The 21,547-nt window shown below is 45.4% G+C and overlaps 1 protein-coding gene across 2 annotated transcripts in view; it reads left to right on the forward strand.

Moving 5' to 3' along the window:
- Nucleotides 1-21,547, forward strand: part of LOC138642408 (uncharacterized) — a 125,528-nt gene that overhangs the window by 11,616 nt on the left and 92,365 nt on the right. The window contains exons 2-5 of one of the 2 annotated variants that reach the window (XM_069730538.1): nt 769-835; nt 1,898-1,933; nt 3,831-3,843; nt 6,765-6,821. In XM_069730538.1, coding sequence (XP_069586639.1) covers nt 770-835; nt 1,898-1,933; nt 3,831-3,843; nt 6,765-6,821 — 172 coding nt within the window. In that variant the 5' untranslated portion in view covers nt 769. The remainder of the gene's footprint in view (nt 1-768; nt 836-1,897; nt 1,934-3,830; nt 3,844-6,764; nt 6,822-21,547) is intronic. The other variant, XM_069730539.1, reaches the window with a different exon arrangement.

Genomic DNA, 21,547 nt, shown 5'->3' on the forward strand with positions numbered 1-21,547 from the left:
CACCTGGGAGACACACCAAACATGTGGAAGAAGGTGCTCTGGTCAAATGAAACCAAAATCAAACTTTTTGGCAACAATGCCAAACGATATGTTTGGCGTAAAGGCAACACAGCTCATCACCCTGAACACGCCATCCCCACTGTCAAACATGGTGGTGGCAGCATCATGGTTTGGGCCTGCTTTTCTCAGCAGCGACAGGGAAGATGGTTAAAATTGATGGGAAGATGGATGGAGCCAAATACAGGACCATTCTTGAAGAAAACCTGATAGAGTCTGCAAAAGACCTGAGACTGGGACGAAGATTTGTCTTCCAACAAGACAATGATCCCAAACATAAAGCAAAATCTACAATGGAATGGTTCACAAATAAACGTATCCAGGTGTTAGAATGGCCAAGTCAAAGTCCAGACCTCAATCCAATCGAGAATCTGTGGAAAGAGCTGGAAACTGCTGTTCGCAAACTATCTCCATCAAACCTCACTGAGCTCGAGCTGTTTGCCAAGGAAGAATGGGCAAGAATTTCAGTCTCTCGATGTACAAAACTGATAGAGACATACCCCAAGCGACTTGCAGTTGTAATCGCAGCAAAAGGTGGCGCAACAAGGTATTAAGTTAAAGGGGCCGAATAATATTGCACACCCCACTTTTCAGTTTTTGAATTTCCACAAAAATTTTAAATAACCAATAAATTTTGTTCAACTTCACAATTGTGTTCCACTTGTTGTTGATTCTTCACCAAAAATTTACATTTGATATCTTTGTTTGAAGCATGATATGTGGGAAAAGATTGAAAAGTTCAAGGGGGCCGAATAATTTCGCAAGGCACTGTATTCATGTAAGTACCCCTTTAAATAAAAGTTTGTTGCCCTTGGCAATGTTTCAGTATGGCAATGTTTCAGTATGGCAATGTGGCCTTGGACTACAAAATTTGGTGCAGCCTTGTTGGATGACCTCTTCTTTTGGCCAGCATTAGTGTAATGTGAACAGGGGTGGGGACCTTAGGATAACAGAATATGTTGCACTGATACAAAATGACCTTGCAATTCCCTCAGGAGCCAGTAAACATTTTGTTACTACACATAAAGCTCAATAGCTTAATGTTCTATCAATTTTTTGGTATAAAAAAAGTATACAACTCTGTCCATGGAAGTAATTGGGAACGAAAGGTATACCAGTAGATTACATCTTGTATTTCAGAGCTAGATAACCTGCTGTCCTGAATAATAGTTTATATAGTATATACGGATATAGTATAGAGGTTTTTTGGGGTTCTTTTTTACTTTTCTTTCTCTTTTGCAATTTCTATTTTTTGATGTTACTTGCCATTTACCTTGTAATTTACAATTCAACTGTAAGGTAAGTAGTATTGCTCACCACACTCAGGCTGTAGCATGGCTCTGCTGTATAGCACCCAATATATAGTCATTGCTAGTCCACGGCGTTGTAGATCCAAAAAACTAGTGATCCATCACTTCAGGTTTTTAAATTTCAAATGCGTTATTTACAGTTTATAAAATACTCTCCATCACATGGAACACATGCATAGATTAGAAGAAATTTCCTACCCACACCCAGGCTTGATTACTGTCACATCTGTTCTCAATCAAGAAATCTCTTAAATAGGACCTGCCTGACAAAGTGTAAACCTTGTATATCTTTGTGCTGTTTCAGTTTAGAACGGACAGCACACGCGAAAAGTACTGTTGTGCAGATATGTCCAGATATCGACTCATCAGCTGTGTAGTGGTGTGCCCAGGCCTTTGCAGATCCAAATCATATTTATGACTCTTATGTGACAATTGTTTCTCCCTTTAAGTTTAGAAAATTTCTCAGAATGGTGTCAGTATGTCCAGAACCTTTTAGATTTTTTTTTATGTATTTTGTTTTTTTTTCATAGGCCTGCACTATAAAAATGAGTCACTTAGAAGAGAAGGTATGTTATCCACCAATGAATAATGTATCAAAGGTGTTCAAAAAGTCTTGTAGTTAAGTCTGTGTGAACATTAGTGTCTTGGTCTGTTTGAATGTTTCCTTTGGTTCATAATGGTCATAGTTTGCAGCTTTCTTGCTGTTATCTAGTTGTAATTCTTTTAGGAAGAACTATTACCCTGGGACTTATTTTCACAGTGGTGCTTGAAGGGGAACCTCTCACTTTCTTTTTTGCCATTAATCTGCCCCCAATGTCATGTTAGTGATACACATTTTATCACTAACATGTTTGCTCAAGCAAAACATCCCAATATTTAGTGTAAAAGTAATTTATTATAATTTGAGGATTGCACCGTATAACTTCTCTTTGAGCCATAGGGGTGGGCAGCTCTAGCTTTTCAGTCATGGTCAAGCTAATGTGTTTTGAAATTCTCCACGCCCATCGTATTAGCATTCCTTCCCGTCACTTCTCCCTACGTCACCGCAATCTCCCAGCAGATATCGACGCACAGTTTTCCAGGCATGCGCACTGAATCTGGGTTTAGGCCACTGCTTCATATCTTATGTGTGCTTGCTCCAAAGTTGCTGAGCATCAGCGCTGCGGGCAGGAAGACAGACGCGCATAGAGTGCAAGCTCACAAACTGTCAATTGGCCACTAATGCTCAGCGGCTCCGGAGCATGAACGCGTAGGATATGATGCTGGGACGTACACCCAGATTCAGTGCGCATGCCTGGAAAGCTGAGCGTTGATATCTGCTGGGAGATTGCGGTGACGTAGGGAGCAGTGACAGGAAGGAATGCTAATACGATGGGCGTGAAGAATTTCAAAACGCATTTGCTTGACGTTGACTGAAAACTTGGAGCTGCCTACCCCTGTGATTGAAAGAGATGTTATATGGAGCAATCCTCAAAGAATAAAGAGTGATTATAATAAAAGCCCTTTTCTTCTCTTGCAAGTCGGGTCGGGGGCAGACATATAGCAGTTTAGAATGCTGTATATCAGCCCTGAAAGGTGGTGGCCGTGTCTCATATCAGCCAAACCTGGTGACAGGTTCCCTTTAAGTTGTTATGTAGCATTTTATTTTTCAGTACAAATATAGAGAGATGCGAATTCTAAAAAAAATACCTTTTATTTAAATCACTCTCCAATTCTCTATTCATAATACATTTATAGCAAAGTTATTGGTGTGGTATTTAAACTTATAGATAATACCAACTATTCTCAAAAATATGACAGAGACGAGAAGAGTGAGTCAAAGTAAGAACTTTTTTTCCATGGACACTGAGGCTATGTGCACACGGTGCGGATTTGCCTGTGGATTCGTAGCGGATTAGCCGCTGCGGATCCGCAGCAGTTTTCCATCAGGTTTACAGTACCATGTAAACCTATGGTAAACCAAATCCGCTGTGCCCATGGTGCGGAAAATACCGCGCAGAAACGCTGCTTTGTATTTTCCGCAGCAAGTCAATTCTTTGTGCCAATTCCGCAGCTTTTTACACCTTCTCCTCAATAGGAATCTGCAGGTGAAATCTGCACAAAAACGCAGTGCGTTTTACGTGCAGATTTTTTAAAAACGATGCTTGGTTAAATTTGCAAATCATGTCATATACTTTTTGATCTAGTGCACCTTATGCTTCAATAAATGGTTATGGTCCAGTAGCGTGGACTTACCATTGTCTGTGCTGCATGCCTGTAGAAGGTAAGAGTCCCCTTCTGTTACCCTAACTTATCTGAAGATCAAGAGTGGTTTGGTCACTAAAAGTGGACGTGGTATGAAAAACAGGAGTCCGGAACTGCAGTTGTTCTTATGGGTTGGGACCCATACCTAGTATATTATCTGTAAATGTATTTAATGGATATTATAACTAACTTTTTTTTTTTTTTTTTTGTACTGTACAGAAAAAAAGCCAAAGTAAGTATATAATTTGTATATTTTTTCATATTCATGTATATACTGCTTTTGTTGACTAGTACATTACTGCCTTTTTACAGCACGATTTCCTAAATGGCAGAAGATGGGGTCTGTGGGTAATATGACAGAAGATTAATGCCATTAGCCCCACTACTTCTCAAATTCATACAGCAATGTCTGGGGATGCCTCATTCTTACAGTATTTTGGCATTATCACGTTTTATTTACATGGGACATAGTGAGGATCGTCTACCCATCCAGTGCGCTGCAGTGCCTCTATCTCTCCATGAGTCTGTAGTTGTAAAACGATACTGGAATAAAATATAGAGCTGGATAACAGCAGGGTAGACCTACAGACATGATTACTGCAGATCAGTATATCAGGGAACAGATCTGTGGCTTCAGTTTTTACAGATCCGGTATGGGGAGCCTAGACATCCTGACTTGTGTATGTTGTAAGAGTTACATCGACTGGATGGGACAAAATATGCTTTCAGCAAATTGGTAAATGGTGTTGTGAAGCCTAAAAACATCCCTTACAGAAACTGTCTAGCATGATATAAAAGTAGGAAAATCCTCTTCTACGATTGTCTGGGCCTGCTCTTACAACTGGAACAGGCATGTGACTGCTGCAGCCATATTTACTTAAAGGGGTATTCCAATCTGCAAAATCTTATCCCAATATGTAGTAGGTGTAGTAGTAATAATGGCAAGTACCGTATATTCTCGACTATAAGCCGACCCGAGTATAAGCCGAGGCACCTCATTTTGCCACGAAATACTGGGTAAGCTTATTGACTTTGGTATAAGCCGGGTATGCATTGTCCCGTCATCCCCATCCTGGAATGCTTGGCTCCCTGTCCTGTCATTGTATGCATGGCCCCACCCTCCCGTCCTTGTATGCATGGCTCCTTATCCCCTGTCCTTGTCTGCATGATTCTCTGTTTAAAAAAAATCCATCCTACTCACCTACCTGCACACCCTCAGTGGCACTGCATCTCCTTCATTCTGGCGCCAGCAGCTCTTTCAGTCGAGCGATCACGTGGCCCCGCTCATTAAGGTAATGAATATGCACTCCACGCCTATGGGAGTGGAGAGACGTGCATATGCATTACCTTAATGAGCTGGGCCATGTGATCACTCGGCACAGAAAGAGCTGCTGGCGCCGGAACGAAGGAACTGCAGTGCCACCGAGGGCGCGCCGGAAGGTGAGTAGGATATGTGTTGGAAGCCGGTGGCTGCGGCTGGCACTGTGCTATTACAGCAGCAGCAGCACAGGCTTTAGCCACAGCCGCCTCCTTCTGCCTCTGTGACCCGCTGCTCTGCCACTCCCCTGCTGGCCTTCTGGGACAATTGACTCATGTATAAGCCGGGAAGGGCGTTTTCAGCGCAAAAAATGTGCTGAAATACTCGGCTTATACACGAGTATACGAGCGGTACCTCCAATTAGAAATGTAGTGTAGTTCTTCTGATTCGTTATGTTGTTTACCTCATGCGCACAGCATTGAAGTAGCTGAGGTTATCCATGGTTATTCATGGTCACTCATATAGTGACACTTAGTTAGCTGATAGTTGTCCTAACCATGGATGCTAAGCTACTGCAATGCCCTGCACATGGGGTAAGCAACATATCAAATTAGAAGTACTATACTACATTTCTAATTGGAGGTATTTTATATTATTATTATTATTACACCTACTACGTATTGTGATATGATCTTAGAGGTGGGAATACCCTTATAGTGGAAAGAGTCTTAGTGGATTCATGTTCTCTGGATAAGTGGAGGTTTCAGAAGATCACAATTGCAGTAAATTATGGAGTATTCTCCATGTAGTTGGTGCATTGTACATATGTTGGATGCCGTGTATTGGAAGGATCTTACTCTGCCACCCGCCCCCTCGATCACTGTGCATTCTAGTATAGAGCCCTCCTCACCCACAGCATACATCACCTCATCCGTTCCTATAGCCCAATTCCCACTTCCATTCAGCAAACTAACTGGCCTGCTGTAGACCCCTGCTTACTGGGCACCTTAAGCTGGCACTCTTAACAGCGTGCCGCTATGTATGCCCAACTAGTTGCTCAGCATTCTTCTGCCGCTAGTTGCTGCTCTTTATTGTGAGGAGGCTTCTTTACAGAGGAGAAAACATCTGCCAACATATGACACTGCATAGCATACAATGCCTATGTATGAGGCTTAAAGGGGTTTTCCCACAAACAAAAGAATAGCTCTTGTAACAATAATCACTTCCACAATTAGATGTGTTTAAATAAAATGTTCCTGTGCTGAGATAATCTTATAAATGTGCCCCTGCTGTGTACTGTGTAATGGCCGTGTCTGACCGTACAGGGACATGGTCTGATCATACCACAGCTCCTGGGTGGGGGGAAGAGTATACAGACAGGACAGCAGTGGATCACAGCAGATTCATTCTTTGAGGTAAAACAAGTTTTTTTTAAATGGTTTTTCCTTTCAGAAAGTGGCTGCTGTGATCCCCTTCTGTAATGTCTGTATACTCTTCTTCCTCCCCTGCCCAGGAGCTGTGGTATGATCAGACCATGTCACTGTACGGTCAGACATGGCCATTACACAGTACACAGCAGGGGCACATTTATAAGATTATCTCAGCACAGGAACATTTTATTTAAACACATCTAATTGTGGAAAATTATTATTATTCCAAGATCTATGTATTAGATTGAACTTTTGTTCGTGGGAATACCCCTTTAAGTTAGACAGCTAAAAAATTAATACAACCAGCCAGAAGCTTGAAAAACAGAGTGAATAGAGTCTGAAAAAACTTCTCTCATCAAACTAAAAATATGACATATATATATGTTATGGGTGTCACTGTGGTCAAAACTTTACAACGTTTCAACCCTGTACTTCTACTAATTTTATCAATTGTTTGTTTTTTAGAGACTAATACATTGGTTGACTTCATTGAAGATCCAGAGCGGGAGGAATCTGTTATTGGTATAAACTGATATTTAAAGGAGTTGTCCACTACTTATGGACCAGCAACTATGTTTCTTACCTGCACCATTCTTCTTTTTCTAATATATTTTAATTACCGTATATACTCGAGTATAATCCGACCCGAGTATAAGCCGACCCCCCTAATTTTGCCACAAAAAACTGGGAAAACTTATTGACTCGAGTATAAGCCTAGGGTGGAAATGCAGCATTTACCGGTGAATTTCAAAAATAAAAATAGATCATTCTTGTCCCATAGCTGTGCCATATAGTGCTCTGCACCGTTCATTATTGCCCCATAGCTGCCATATAGTGCTCTCCACCGTTCATTATTGCCCCATAGCTGTGCCATATAGTGCTCTGTACCGTTCATATTGCCCCATAGCTGTGCCATATAGTGCTCTGCACCGTTCATATTGCCCCATAGCTGTGCCATATAGTGCTCTGCACCGTTCATATTGCCCCATAGCTGTGCCATATAGTGCTCTGCACCGTTCATTATTGCCCCATAGCTCTGCCACATAGTGCTCTGCACCGTTCATATTGTTCCATAGCTGTGCCATATAGTGCTCTGCACCGTTCATATTTCCCCATAGAGCTCCACATATATCTGTGCCATATAGTGCTCTGCACCGTTCATATTGTCCCATAGCTGTGCCCCATATAGTGCTCTGCACCGTTCATATTGCCCCATAGCTCTGCCATATAGTGCTCTGCACCGTTCATACTGTCCCATAGCTGTGCCATATAGTGCTCTGCACCGTTCATATTTCCCCATAGAGCTCCACATATATCTGTGCCATATAGTGCTCTGCACCGTTCATATTGTCCCATAGCTGTGCCCCATATAGTGCTCTGCACCGTTCATACTGTCCCATAGCTGTGCCATATAGTGCTCTGCACCGTTCATATTTCCCCATAGAGCTCCAAATATATCTGTGCCATTGCTGCTGCTGCTGCAATAAAAAAAACAAAACCACATACTCACCTTTCTTGCTTGCAGCTCCCAGCGTCCGGTCCCGGCGTCTCTCTGCTCTGACTGATCAGGCAGAGGGCGCCGCGCACACTATATGCGTCATCGCGCCCTCTGACCTGCACAGTCAGAGCAAGAGGACGCGAAGACAGAGCGGCGCCCGGCGGCTGGAACACGGACAGGTGAATATTACATACTTACCTGGTCCCGGCGTCCGGCTCCCTCTGCCTGTCACAGCTGGTCTTCGATGCCGCAGCTTCTTCCTCTATCAGCGGTCACCGGCACCTCTGATTATAGAAATGAATAGGCGGCTCCACCCCTATGGGAGGTGGAGCCGCTTATTCATTTCTCTAATGAGCGGTCCCACGTGACCGCTGAAGAGGGGAAGAGCTGCAGCACCGAAGACCGTGGGACAGGCGGGGAGCGCCAGGATCGCTGGGACTAGGTAAGTATGCCTCAGCGCCCTCACCCGCCGACCCTGCCACCCACCTTGACTCGAGTATAAGCCGAGAGGGGCACTTTCAGCCCAAAAATTTGGGCTGAAAATCTCGGCTTATACTCGAGTATATACGGTAATTCCATGTGTGCATCTGTTTGGTCACATGACCCTCTGATTCCATTCTCTTCTCTCTGGAGGGAGTGGTGGTATATTTAGGTATTGCACCGCCACCTCTTGAGACAAGTGAGCTATCTGTCCCATGCCATTCAAAATTAGAGCCCAGAAGATGTGTGAATTCGAGGAAACAGAAGGTCATGTGACCAAACTAAGATGCAGGCATAGAAGCAGTGCAGGTAATGAAACTACAGTGGGGCAAAAAAGTATTTAGTCAGTCACCAATAGTGCAAGTTCCACCACTTAAAAAGATGATTGGCGTCTGTAATTTACATCATAGGTAGACCTCAACTATGGGAGACAAACTGAGAAAAAAAAATCCAGAAAATCACATTGTCTGTTTTTTTAACATTTTATTTGCATATTATGGTGGAAAATAAGTATTTGGTCAGAAACAAACAATCAAGATTTCTGGCTCTCACAGACCTGTAACTTCTTCTTTAAGAGTCTCCTCTTTCCTCCACTCATTACCTGTAGTAATGGCACCTGTTTAAACTTGTTATCAGTATAAAAAGACACCTGTGCACACCCTCAAACAGTCTGACCCCCAAACTCCACTATGGTGAAGACCAAAGAGCTGTCAAAGGACACCAGAAACAAAATTGTATCCCTGCACCAGGCTGGGAAGACTGAATCTGCAATAGCCAACCAGCTTGGAGGGAAGAAATCAACAGTGGGAGCAATAATTAGAAAATGGAAGACATACAAGACCACTGATAATCTCCCTCGATCTGGGGCTCCACGCAAAATCCCACCCCGTGGGGTCAGAATGATCACAAGAACGGTGAGCAAAAATCCCAGAACCACGTGGGGGGACCTAGAGAATGAACTGCAGAGAGCTGGGACCAATGTAACAAGGCCTACCATAAGTAACACACTACGCCACCATGGACTCAGATCCTGCAGTGCCAGACATGTCCCACTGCTTAAGCCAGTACATGTCCGGGCCCGTCTGAAGTTTGCTAGAGAGCATTTGGATGATCCAGAGGAGTTTTGGGAGAATGTCCTATGGTCTGATGAAACCAAACTGGAACTGTTTGGTAGAAACACAACTTGTCGTATTTGGAGGAAAAAGAATACTGAGTTGCATCCATCAAACACCATACCTACTGTAAAGCATGGTGGTGGAAACATCATGCTTTGGGGCTGTTTCTCTGCAAAGGGGCCAGGACGACTGATCCGGGTACATGAAAGAATGAATGGGGCCATGTATCGTGAGATTTTGAGAGCAAACCTCCTTCCATCAGCAAGGGCATTGAAGATGAAACGTGGCTGGGTCTTTCAACATGACAATGATCCAAAGCACACCGCCAGGGCAACGAAGGAGTGGCTTCGTAAGAAGCATTTCAAGGTCCTGGAGTGGCCTAGCCAGTCTCCAGATCTCAACCCTATAGAAAACCTTTGGAGGGAGTTGAAAGTCCGTGTTGCCAAGCGAAAAGCCAAAAACATCACTGCTTCTAGAGGAGATCTGCATGGAGGAATGGGCCAACACACCAACAACAGTGTGTGGCAACCTTGTGAAGACTTACAGAAAACGTTTGACCTCTGTCATTGCCAACAAAGGATATATTACAAAGTATTGAGATGAAATTTTGTTTCTGACCAAATACTTATTTTCCGCCATAATATGTAAATAAAATGTTAAAAAAACAGACAATGTGATTTTCTGGATTTTTTTTTCTCAGTTTGTCTCCCATAGTTGAGGTCTACCTATGATGTAAATTACAGACGCCTCTCATCTTTTTAAGTGGTGGAACTTGCACTATTGCTGACTGACTAAATACTTTTTTGCCCCACTGTATATTCGAAAAAGACTAGCATGGTCCAGTTAAGACCCATGATGCTGGTTCGAGAGTAGTTCACCACCATTTTATTTGCTTTTTAAACTTGTTATAAATCTGTGTGATCACAAATACATTGGTATTGCACACTTTTTTTTTTTTTTTTTTTAATTTTTCTGTTATATAAACTAGAACCTTATATAACACCTGTCCAAAGAAACATTAACCACTCCGGTAAAAAAGAAAACTGTATAAATTATAATTAAGCAATATCAATATATGTCAATTCTAATGAATACATTATAAAATACAAATATAGCAAAGGTTGAACACTGATACCACACATAGAAAATTAATTAAACATCACTGACCCCTGCACATATGAAGGCGAAATACATATGGTATGAATCACACCAAGCAGAACCACAGTGCAAAGGTGTAACAGCAAGTATCACTCATAGGCTATGTGCACACGTTGCGGTTTTTACCGCGGAACCGCAGCGATTTTGATGCTGCGGGTCCGCAGCAGTTTCCATTGCGTTTACAGTAACCTGTAAACCCTATGGAAACCGCAAACTGCTGTGCACATGCTGCGGGAAAAACCGCGCAGAAACGCAGCGGTTTACAACCCGCAGAATGTCACTTCTTTGTGCAGAATCGCAGCGATTCTGCACCCATAGAAATGCATTGATCCGCTTACTTCCCGCATGGGGCTGTGCCCACCATGCGGGAAGTAAGCGGATAATGTGCGGGTTATACCCGGGGTGGAGGAGAGGAGACTCTCCTCCAGGCCCCGGGAACCATATTTGTGGGTAAAAAAAAAAAGAATTAAAATAAAAAATAATGTTATACTCACCTCTGAAGTCTCAGCGCTGCACGCGGCCGTCCGGTCTGGGTTGCTGTGCGAGCAGGGCCTGCGGTGACGTCGCGGTCACATGACCGTGACGTCACGAAGGTCCTTCTCGCACAGCATCTTTGGAACCGGACCGCCGCCTGCAGCGCCGAGGAGATCGGGACGTCAGAGGGTGAGTATATCATTATTTTATTATTTTTACCATTACTATTGATGCTGCATATTGATGCATATGCTGCATCAATAGTAAAAGTAAAATCCTGCAGGACAAAACGTGATAAATCTGCAGGGATAACCGCAGCGGGTTTGCCCTGCAGATTTATCAAATCCGCTGCGGGAAAATCCGCAGGGACAGGACGCAACGTGTGAACATGGCCATAGACAATCCACTTAACCACACACACACACACACACTCCACTTAACCACACACAAACACACACACACACACACACCATTCTATGTGAAAACTGAGTTGTGCATGATGGACATTTGAACATTCTGCTACTACCCATACTTTATTTTCTCTCTCTCTCTGTGATCTTTCTCTGTCTCTCTGTGATTTATCTCTGTATCTCTGTGATCTCTCTCTCTCTGTGATCTCTCTATCTCTGTGTCTCTCTGTGATCTCTCTCTTTGTGATCTCTCTGTGGTTTCTGTCTCTGTGATCTGTCTCTCTGTGATCTCTTGTCTTTGTGATCTCTCTCTGATCGCTCTCTGTGATCTCTCTCTGTGATCTCTTGTCTTTGTGATCTCTCTCTGATCGCTCTCTGTGATCTCTCTCTGTGATCTCTCTGTCTCTGTGATCTGTCTCTCTGTGATCTCTCTTGTCTTTGTGATCTCTCTCTCTCTGTGATCTCTCTATCTCTGTGATCTCTCTCTTTGTGATCTCTCTGCGGTTTCTGTCTCTGTGATCTGTCTCTTTGTGATCTCTCTCTGTGACCGCTCTCTCTGCGATCGCTCTCTGTGATCTTTCTGTGATGTCTCTGATCTGTCTCTCTGTGATCTCTCTTGTCTTTGTGATCAATTCAATTCTCTCTCTCTGTGATCTATCTCTGTCTCTCTGTGATCTCTATCTCTGTGGTCTCTCTGTGATCTCTCTCTTTGTGATCTCTCTGTGGTTTCTGTCTCTGTGATCGCTCTCTCTGCGATCGCTCTCTGTGATCTGTCTGTAATCTGTCTCTCTGATCTCTCTGGTCTTTGTGATCTCTCTCTCTGTGATCGCTCTCTGCGATCTCTCTGTGATCTCTTTGATCTCTCTCTCTCTGTGATCTCTCTGTGATCTGTCTCTGTGATCTCTCTTTTTGTCTGTGATCTCTCTGATCTCTGTGATCCCTCTCTGTGATCTCTCCTCTGTGATCTCGCTCTGATCTCTCTCTCTCTCTGTGATCTTTCTGTGATCTTTCTCGGTTCAAATTCAAATGAGCTTTATTGGCAAGACTAAGTACATGTTAGCATTGCCAAAGCATATGGTAAAAATAGGGGTATAGGAGGGTGGGCTAGGGAGGCATATAGAGGTCCAGGATATATCAGGCTCCTTTTAGAGGATAGAGGACATGTCTAGGGTGGGGTATAGGAGTCCATGGCATATAAGGCTCTTTAGTCGGGCGATATGGCCATTTCCAGGGTGGGGTATAGGAGTCCATGACATATCAGGCTCCTCTTAGGGTACGTTCACACAGGACTTTTTTGCTGCGTATTTTTGCTGCGTTTTTTAATGCTAATTTTCAGCTGCTTTTGTCTGTGGCAGGCACTGACATATTCCGCTGCTACGGCCACTGCACTTTCCTCTTCCCCCAGTATTATCGGCAGTTTCTCTTCCTCCTCCATGGAGGTGAAGTCTGGGAGGAGATCAGACAGTCTCTTGAAGTGAGTGTCCCTCACTGCAGAGTATTTGGGGCACCTCAGCAGGAAGTGGGCCTCATCCTCCGCGGCCTCCTGGGGGCACTGCTGGCAGAGTCTGCTCTCTCGGGGCTTGTAGTTCTGTCGGTGCCACCCGGATTCGATGAGTAGGCTGTGGGTGCTCAGTCTGTACCGGCTCAGGATCTGTCGATCTTTGGGGTTTTCTAGTTTCTCTAGATATGGAGCCAGTTTGTACTCCCTCTGTAGATTCTGATATATTGTCAGTTTCTGTGATTTGTTTATGTCGTTCCTCCAGATGCTGAGATATTCCTCTTTGACTTTGTGTACCATCTTCTGGATTTCACCTTTTGTCAGGCCATGTAGGCTGATGGCTTGGTCAGACTGGCTTTGGGTACTTTTTCTTGGGAGGCTTCCTGGTGTAGGAAGGCTTTGTGATGGTAGGAGCTGGGACTGCTACTTTGTAGATGAGCCTTGAATGACAGTGCCTTCTTCTTTATTGCGATGTGTAGTAATAATCTGCCCAGCTCTGCTCGGCAGGCGCTATTTGATGTGCTCTCATGGACTTGGAGAAGATGCTTGCAGAACTCTAGGTGGAATATTTCTGTCAGCCCAGCGTCCCACTTTGACCAGTTTGGGTATGAGACTGGGCCCCAGACCTCACTACCATACAGAAGGCTTGGGGCAATGATGGAGTCAAAGATTTTTAGCCAGACGGTTACTGGTGCCTTGAGATGGTACAGACGCCTTCTGATGGCATAGAAGGCTTTGGATGCCTTGTCTTTTAGTAATTCTATGGCTTGCTTGAAGCTCCCTGACTGGCTGAGTTCTAGGCCCAGGTAGGTGTACCTGTTGGTTTCTGTAAGTGGACGGTTGTCTATCATAAAGGTAGGATGGCCAGTGGGTTTCTGCTTTCTTTTCTGGAACACCATGATATTAGTTTTTTTCTCGTTGATTGGCAGTGCCCATGTGCTGCTGAAGGTCTCTAGGATTTTCAGATGATCTTGGAGGCCTTTCTCAGTTGGTGATAACAGCACGAGGTCATCTGCATACAGCAGAAATTTCACCTGGGTGTCATGGAGTGTGAGTTCTGGTGCTGAGGAGGACTCTAGGGCCACTGCCAGCTCATTGATGTAGATGTTAAAGAGCTTTGGACTGAGGCAGCAGCTCTGTCTTACTCCTCGACTCTGTTGGAAATAGGCCGTCCTCCTTCCGTTGACCTTCACACTGCAACTGTTCTCAGTGTAGGAGCTTCGGATGACGTCATATGTTTTGCCTCCTATTCCGCTCCCCAGCAGTTTTAGGAATAGTCCTGGGTGCCACACTGAGTCGAAGGCCTTCTTGAAGTCCACAAAACAAGCGTATATCTTCCCGTTCTTTGTATTGTGGACGTGGCTCTTGATGAGGCTGTGCAGAGTGTAGATGTGGTCAGTGGTGCAGTGGTTTGGCATGAACCCTGCTTGGCTCTTGCTGAGGACATTGTGCTCGGTGAGGAAGGTGAGGATCCTCTTGTTCAGGATGCAGTTGAAGAGTTTACTCAGGTTGCTGCTGACACACATCCCTCGGTAGTTTGCTGGGTTCCAGTTTTTGGGGAAGCAGCCGGCCTGCAGTACAATATTAAATAGTTTTGTTATCGCAGCCTGGAGGGCTGTATTTCAGCATTTCTGGGAGGATCCCATCTGGACCGCTGACTTTTTTACCTTTTTATCTGTGTGATCCTTTCTGTTATTTCTGTCAGTGTGATTGGTGTATCCAGAGGATTTTGGAAATCTTTGAACTTTTCCTCCATATCTTTCAGTTTTTTCACAAGCTCTTTTTGTCCCGGGTTCAGGTCTTCACTTGGGATGTCATTGTAAGGTCCTTGAAGTACTGGAGCTAGATGTTGCCGCTCTGGATGTGGCGGCTGTTGCTTTTCTGGTTGGATCCAAGGTCATTCCACAGTTACCAAAATTTGTTGTCTTCAAGGGCATCTTGGAGTTGGAGGAGTTTGGTAGAGATGTCGTTTTGCTTTTTCTTTCTGAGGATGGCTTTGTAATTTCGTTGTACGGTGTGGTAGGCTTCTCTCAGAGTGGGGTTGTTGGGGTCTCTGTGTTTTTTATTTGGGGCCATTCTTAGGGCCTTCCGTATGGTCTTGCATTCTTTGTCAAACCAGTTGTTGGGATTTTGTTTACTCGGTCTCTTGTTGATGCTTCTTTTCAGGTCAGACATTTCTGCCATGGCATATAGAATGTCGTTAAGGTCTCTTACCGCTAGGTGTACTCCTTCTGGGTTAAGTTCATATACATTATTATGGAAGCATTGGAGCTTCTCCTTGATCTCTGGTCTGTTGATGGCATCTTTGTATTTTGGGGCCGACATCTTGGACCATTTGAAGGATGGTGGCAGGCTAAAGAGGCCCGTCTTTTGCGGGGTTAGTGAGGGTGATTTCTTTGTGGATTTGATGTATAGGAGCAGTTGGTTATGGTCTGACAGATGTGTTTGTGGGGTGACTATAAGGGCGCCAAAATTTGTAGGGTCCATATCTGTGATGGCATAGTCTATCACACTGCTGTCCACATGGGAGTTTAGGGTATGTCTTCCCAGTGAGTCTCCCTTGAAACGGCTATTGAGGATACGAAGTCCAAGCCTTCGGCATAGGTTCAACAGCGTTCTGCCGCTTTTATTAACTGTGCAATCATAGCTGTTCCTGTCGGTGTGCACTGGGTTGTCACAGTCGGTATCTGCTCCAAGTATATAGATGTTTCCATCAGTGGTCAGGTAGTCTCTTTCTCTTCCCATTCTTGCGTTGAGGTCTCCGTAGATGAGAACGTTGCCAAGAGTCTGGAAATAGGCAGCTTCAGTCTTTAGGGTCTTAAAGCTGTCTGGGTTGAAGTATGGAGACTCTGGAGGAGCTACGTACACTGCACAGAGGTAGATGTCGGCCCCGGATGTGAGGATGGAGCGGCTTATTCTTATCCAGATGTGGCTGTCTCCTCTCTTCAATGCTCTGATATGTTCATGGAGCTCTTCTTTGTACCATACTAATATTCCTCCTGAGCTCCGGCCCTGTTTGATGTTTTTGGTTTTCAGGGCGGAGACAGAGAATTCCCTGTATCCGGTGGGGACATAGGATTCATTATTGGCCTTAGTCCATGTTTCAAGGAGGATCTGTATATCAATGTTTTTCAGTCTTTGGTTAAAGTCTGAGTCGTTTGTCTTGTATTCGAAGGCTGAGGTGTTCAGGCCCTGGATGTTCCAGCTACTGATGATTAGGGTTGACATTGTGTAGCTATATACCTTGTAATGGCCTGTCCTGCATAGGACATCTTGGGTTGCTGACTGGTGACCTCGTTGTAGGCAATTGGTCCAGTCGCGTGAATTTCTTGCATACGGAGCTGATTATGGTCTTTATTTATGCCAGCTCACTGCCCTGTTTCACTCTGGGTGGGGAGGGTGGTGCCCTCCATGGTTTGTCTCTCTCATAGACTGGTTTTGCATACAGGTTGCAGTTTCCAGTTCGTTGAGCATATTCCGTTTTAGGACTGTTAGTTGGTGCTCTTTCTATAGGTTTTCGGTTTGTATGGATTCTTGGTCCGGGGACTCTATTGAGTACAATGTCTTTAAGTTCCTTGGTTGTTGAGATGTTTGTCATCATACAGGTGGTGGAGGTTTATGACAGGATGTTGTGCCAGGGTGATGTCTAGCATCATAGTGATCTTGGCTACTAGTTCTCTGTTGACGTCTTGAGTGATGTATTGGAAGGAATCTTTTCTTGCCAGCAGAGATGACAGGATGATCTTACTGCCGGGGACCTTCTGTTGTGTGGTCTCTGCTAGCTGACACAATTGTCCTGCTACCTGCTGGTGTTGGTCTTGGAGATTGTTGGTGCCTGTATGTATGATGATGTGGTTTGGGTTGGTGAAATATGGATTGTCAATTATGGCCTTTGCTTGTTCTATAGTTGAGCAGCGGATTTTGGAGACCTTTTTTCCTGGGAAGAGTCGCCTTGTATTGAGGTATTTTCCGTTGGAGTCTATAATCAGGACTATATCAGGACATGTTGGTTGGCTGCTCCTATGGGAGCTTCTGTTTGCGTTCTTCTTGTTGCTCTGTCCTGTTGTTGTGGTCTGCTGTTGTTCTAGACTTGGGGTTTCTTTGGTGCTTGGGTCTGGCCCATCCTGTGGGTCTTGGTTATTTTCTATTTTGCTCTCAATATTTAGGCAGTTATTTAAGTTAGTTGTGGTGTGGCTGTTAGCTCTCATTGTGTCTTCACCTATCTCCTTCCCTGGGTCCCCCTCCTGTGTTAGCGGTGGTGTCTGGCTCTTTAGGTTTTCTATTTCTCCTTTTATTTTAGCATTTTCTTGCCGTAGTTCATATAGTTTATGTTTGATTTTCTGCACCGCTGAGTCCAGTACACACTTCAGTCTGGTTATCTCTGCATCTGTTGGGTCATTGGTCTGTCTTTGGATCTGTTCCTTAAGCAGTGTGAAGTCCCTCTCCAGCTGAGACAGGAATTCTCTAAAGGTACCGTCACACTTAGCGACGCTGCAGCGATACCGACAACGATCCGGATCGCTGCAGCGTCGCTGTTTGGTCGCTGGAGAGCTGTCACACAGACAGCTCTCCAGCGACCAACGATCCCGAGGTCCCCGGTAACCAGGGTAAACATCGGGTAACTAAGCGCAGGGCCGCGCTTAGTAACCCGATGTTTACCCTGGTTACCATCCTAAAAGTAAAAAAACAAACGCTACATACTTACCTACCGCTGTCTGTCCTCGGCGCTCTGCTTCTCTGGTCTGGCTGTGAGCGCCGGGCAGCCGGAAAGCAGAGCGGTGACGTCACCGCTCTGCTTTCCGGCCGCTGTGCTCACAGCCAGACCAGAGAAGCAGAGCGCCGGGGACAGACAGCGGTAGGTAAGTATGTAGCGGTTGTTTTTTTTACTTTAACGATGGTAACCAGGGTAAACATCGGGTTACTAAGCGCGGCCCTGCGCTTAGTAACCCGATGTTTACCCTGGTTACCAGCGAAGACATCGCTGAATCGGTGTCACACACGCCGATTCAGCAATGTCTACGGGGAGTCCAGCGACCAAATAAAGTTCTGGACTTTCTTCCCCGACCAGCGACAGCACAGCAGGGGCCTGATCGCTGCTGCCTGTCACACTGGACGATATCGCTAGCGAGGACGCTGCAACGTCACGGATCGCTAGCGATATCGTCTAGTGTGATGGTACCTTAAGGGTGTCCAATGGGGGGGAGTGCATTATTAGGGCTTTGGGCTGCAGGGGGTCCCTGGTGGTCTTTTTTGTACGTGTGGGCCCATCACTCTTTCTACATGCTGGCTTTACTATTTTATATTTTTGAGCCTTGACTTTGATATGAGGGAAGATTTCCTCAAATGCCTCAAGGTTGTCAACATTGCCCTGTATGACTATTATTCTAGAGTGGTATAGATTAATGGTGAGTGAGACATCCTCATTTTGGGGGTCTTTTACTCTGATTTGTCGGCCCCTGCTGATGCCATCTTTTAGAATGTTTTTATAGTATTTGCACAAGACTGTGTGCCATGCCTCGGGCTGCTCACTATAGAGTCTATTCTCTTTCTTAGTAAAGTCTGCAAAGAGAGTTTCTGGTTCATCTTTGATGATGGAATGTTTTATGGCCTTTTTTTTCTCTCATGCTCCTGTGATCTCTGGGACATATTATCTCCTTGATGCACACAATTAAGGTACCGTCACACTTTAGCGACGCTGCAGCGATACCGACAACGATCCGGATCGCTGCAGCGTCGCTGTTTGGTCGCTGGAGAGCTGTCACACAGACCGCTCTCCAGCGACCAACGATCCCGAGGTCCCCGGTAACCAGGGTAAACATCGGGTAACTAAGCGCAGGGCCGCGCTTAGTAACCCGATGTTTACCCTGGTTACCAGCGTAAAAAAACAAACAGTACATACTTACATTCAGCTGTCTGTCCCTTGCCGTCTGCTCCTGCACTGACTGCTGGCCGTAAAGTGAAAGCAGAGCACAGCCACAGCGGTGAGTCACCGCTGTGTGACTCACCGCTGTGCTGTGCTTTCACTTTCACTTTACGGCCAGCAGTCAGTGCAGGAGCAGACGGCAAGGGACAGACAGCTGAATGTAAGTATGTACTGTTTGTTTTTTTACGCTGGTAACCAGGGTAAACATCGGGTTACTAAGCGCGGCCCTGCGCTTAGTTACCCGATGTTTACCCTGGTTACCAGCGAAGACATCGCTGAATCGGCGTCACACACGCCGATTCAGCGATGTCAGCGGGACCTCAACGATCAAAAAATGGCCCAGGCCATTCCGACACGACCAGCGATCTCACAGCAGGGGCCTGATCGCTGGTACGTGTCACACATAGCGAGATCGCTACTGAGATCGCTGTTGCGTCACAAAACTTGTGACTCAGCAGCGATCTCGCTAGCGATCTCGCTATGTGAGACGGGGGCTTTAGATAGGAGAAAAAAGGATCATCCCCGCGCTGCCGCAAGAAGAATTTCAAAAATTGTAGAGGTTTCAACGTGGTTTATTCTACAATTTTTTAAACCTCTACAATTTTTGAAATTCTTCTTGCGGCAGCGCGGGGATGATCCTTTTTTCTCCTATCTAAGTGTGTGCTTCAATCAGGTCCTGCACTGACCTGTGGATCTGCAGCCGCCGCCATTAATATATGTCCTTCCTTCAATCTCACCAGGTGAGTAGTTCTCTTGGTGGGCAACTTTGTGTAACGTTTGATAAGACCCTATTTGCGCTTTTGTGTCTCCCTCTTTTCACTGACCATCTCCTTGATGCCTGAGACCCTGCCATCTGCTGGGGCTGCGGCACTGACCTCTATAGGGGGCTTAGCTATAGTCCTGGGATTTTCATGGTCCAAAATGTTATTTCTTTCCATGTTGCTTATTTTATATTGTGCTTGTTCTCTGGGGAGATTCTATAGGTTTTGATTCTATAGGGTTCAATGCTATAGGGTTTGGGATGCAGAGAGATGGCCTTACCTCTTGGTGTTTAGCTCTGGGGTCTTCAAGCTTTCATATGCTCTGCTGCTTGAAGCCTGTGAAGGGGGTAGATCTTCCTTATCATCTAAATTCCTCTTTTATCCTGGTTTATATTTTTCTTTCTTGGGTGTATTTTAGTCCTGCTCTCTTTTGCCTCCCATGGAACACGTATTTTCCAAGTTTCTTATTACAGCCTGCCCATTACAAGGTATAAATTGCTTAAATTTCAGGAGCCCATGTCAAATGCAGCTGCTTACTCCTGGGAATGGTGGGCAGTTCTGTGATCTCTCTCTCTCTCTGTGATCTCTCTCGATGTGATATCTCTCCGTGATTTCTCCTCTGTGATCTCTCTCTCTAAGGGTACGTTCACACTAGCGTTGCGCCGCCCTGCGTCGGCGACGCAACGCGCGACGCATCGAAAAACGCGCGCAAAAACGCGCGCGTTTTGCGACGCGTGCGTCGTTTTTGACCAAAATCGGACGCACAGAAAATGCAACTTGTAGCGTTTTCGTGCGTCCGACGCCAGCGTCGGAAACGACGCACACGGCGAAAAACGCAAACAAAAAGACGCACGCGTCCCCTATGTTAAACATAGGGGCGCGTCGCCGCTGCGTCGCCGACGCAACAGCGGCGCAACGCTAATGTGAACTTAGCCTAATATCTCTCACTGTAATATCTCTCTCTCTGTGATCTCTCTCTCTCTCTGTGATCTCTCTCTCTGTGATATCTCTCTCTCTCTCTGTGATATCTCTCTCTCTGTGATATCTCTCTCTGTGATCTCTCTCTCTGTGATCTCTCCCTCTCCCTGTGATCGCTCTCTCTCTCTGTGATCTCTCTCTCTCTCTCTGTGATCTCTCTCTCTCTCTCTGTGATCTCTCTCTCTCTGTGATATCAATTCAATTCAAATGAGCTTTATTGGCAGGACTAAGTACATGTTAGCATTGCCAAAGCATATGGTAGAAATGCGGGGGTGGGGGAGGGGGGCATATAGAGGTCCAGGGAATATGAAATTCCTTTTAGAGGATAGGGGATGTTTCCAGGGTGGGGTATAGGAGTCCATGACATATCAGGCTCCTCTTAGTCTGTGGCAGGCACTGACATATTCCGCTGCTACGGCCACTGCACTTTCCTCTTCCCCCAGTATTATCGGCAGTTTCTCTTCCTCCTCCTTGGAGGTGAAGTCTGGGAGGAGATCAGACAGTCTCTTGAAGTGAGTGTCCCTCACTGCGGAGTATTTGGGGCACCTCAGCAGGAAGTGGGCCTCATCCTCCACGGCCTCCTGGGGGCACTGCTGGCAGAGTCTGCTCTCTCGGGGCTTGTAGTTCTGTCGGTGCCACCCGGATTCGATGAGTAGGCTGTGGGCGCTCAGTCTGTACCGGCTCAGGATCTGTCGATCTTTGGGGTTTTCTAGTTTCTCTAGATATGGGGCCAGTTTGTACTCCCTCTGTAGATTCCAGTATATTGTCAGTTTCTGTGATTTGTTTATGTCGTTCCTCCAGATGCTGAGATATTCCTCTTTGACTTTGTGTACCATTTTCTGGATTTCACCTTTTGTCAGGCCATGTAGGTTGATGGCTTGGTCAGACTGGCTTTGGGTACTTTTTCTTGGGAGGCTTCCTGAGGCTTCCTGGTGTAGGAGGGCTTTGTGATG

Source organism: Ranitomeya imitator, chromosome 6 (assembly GCF_032444005.1).
Source record: "Ranitomeya imitator isolate aRanImi1 chromosome 6, aRanImi1.pri, whole genome shotgun sequence".
In the NCBI taxonomy this organism is placed as follows: Eukaryota; Metazoa; Chordata; class Amphibia; order Anura; family Dendrobatidae; genus Ranitomeya; species Ranitomeya imitator.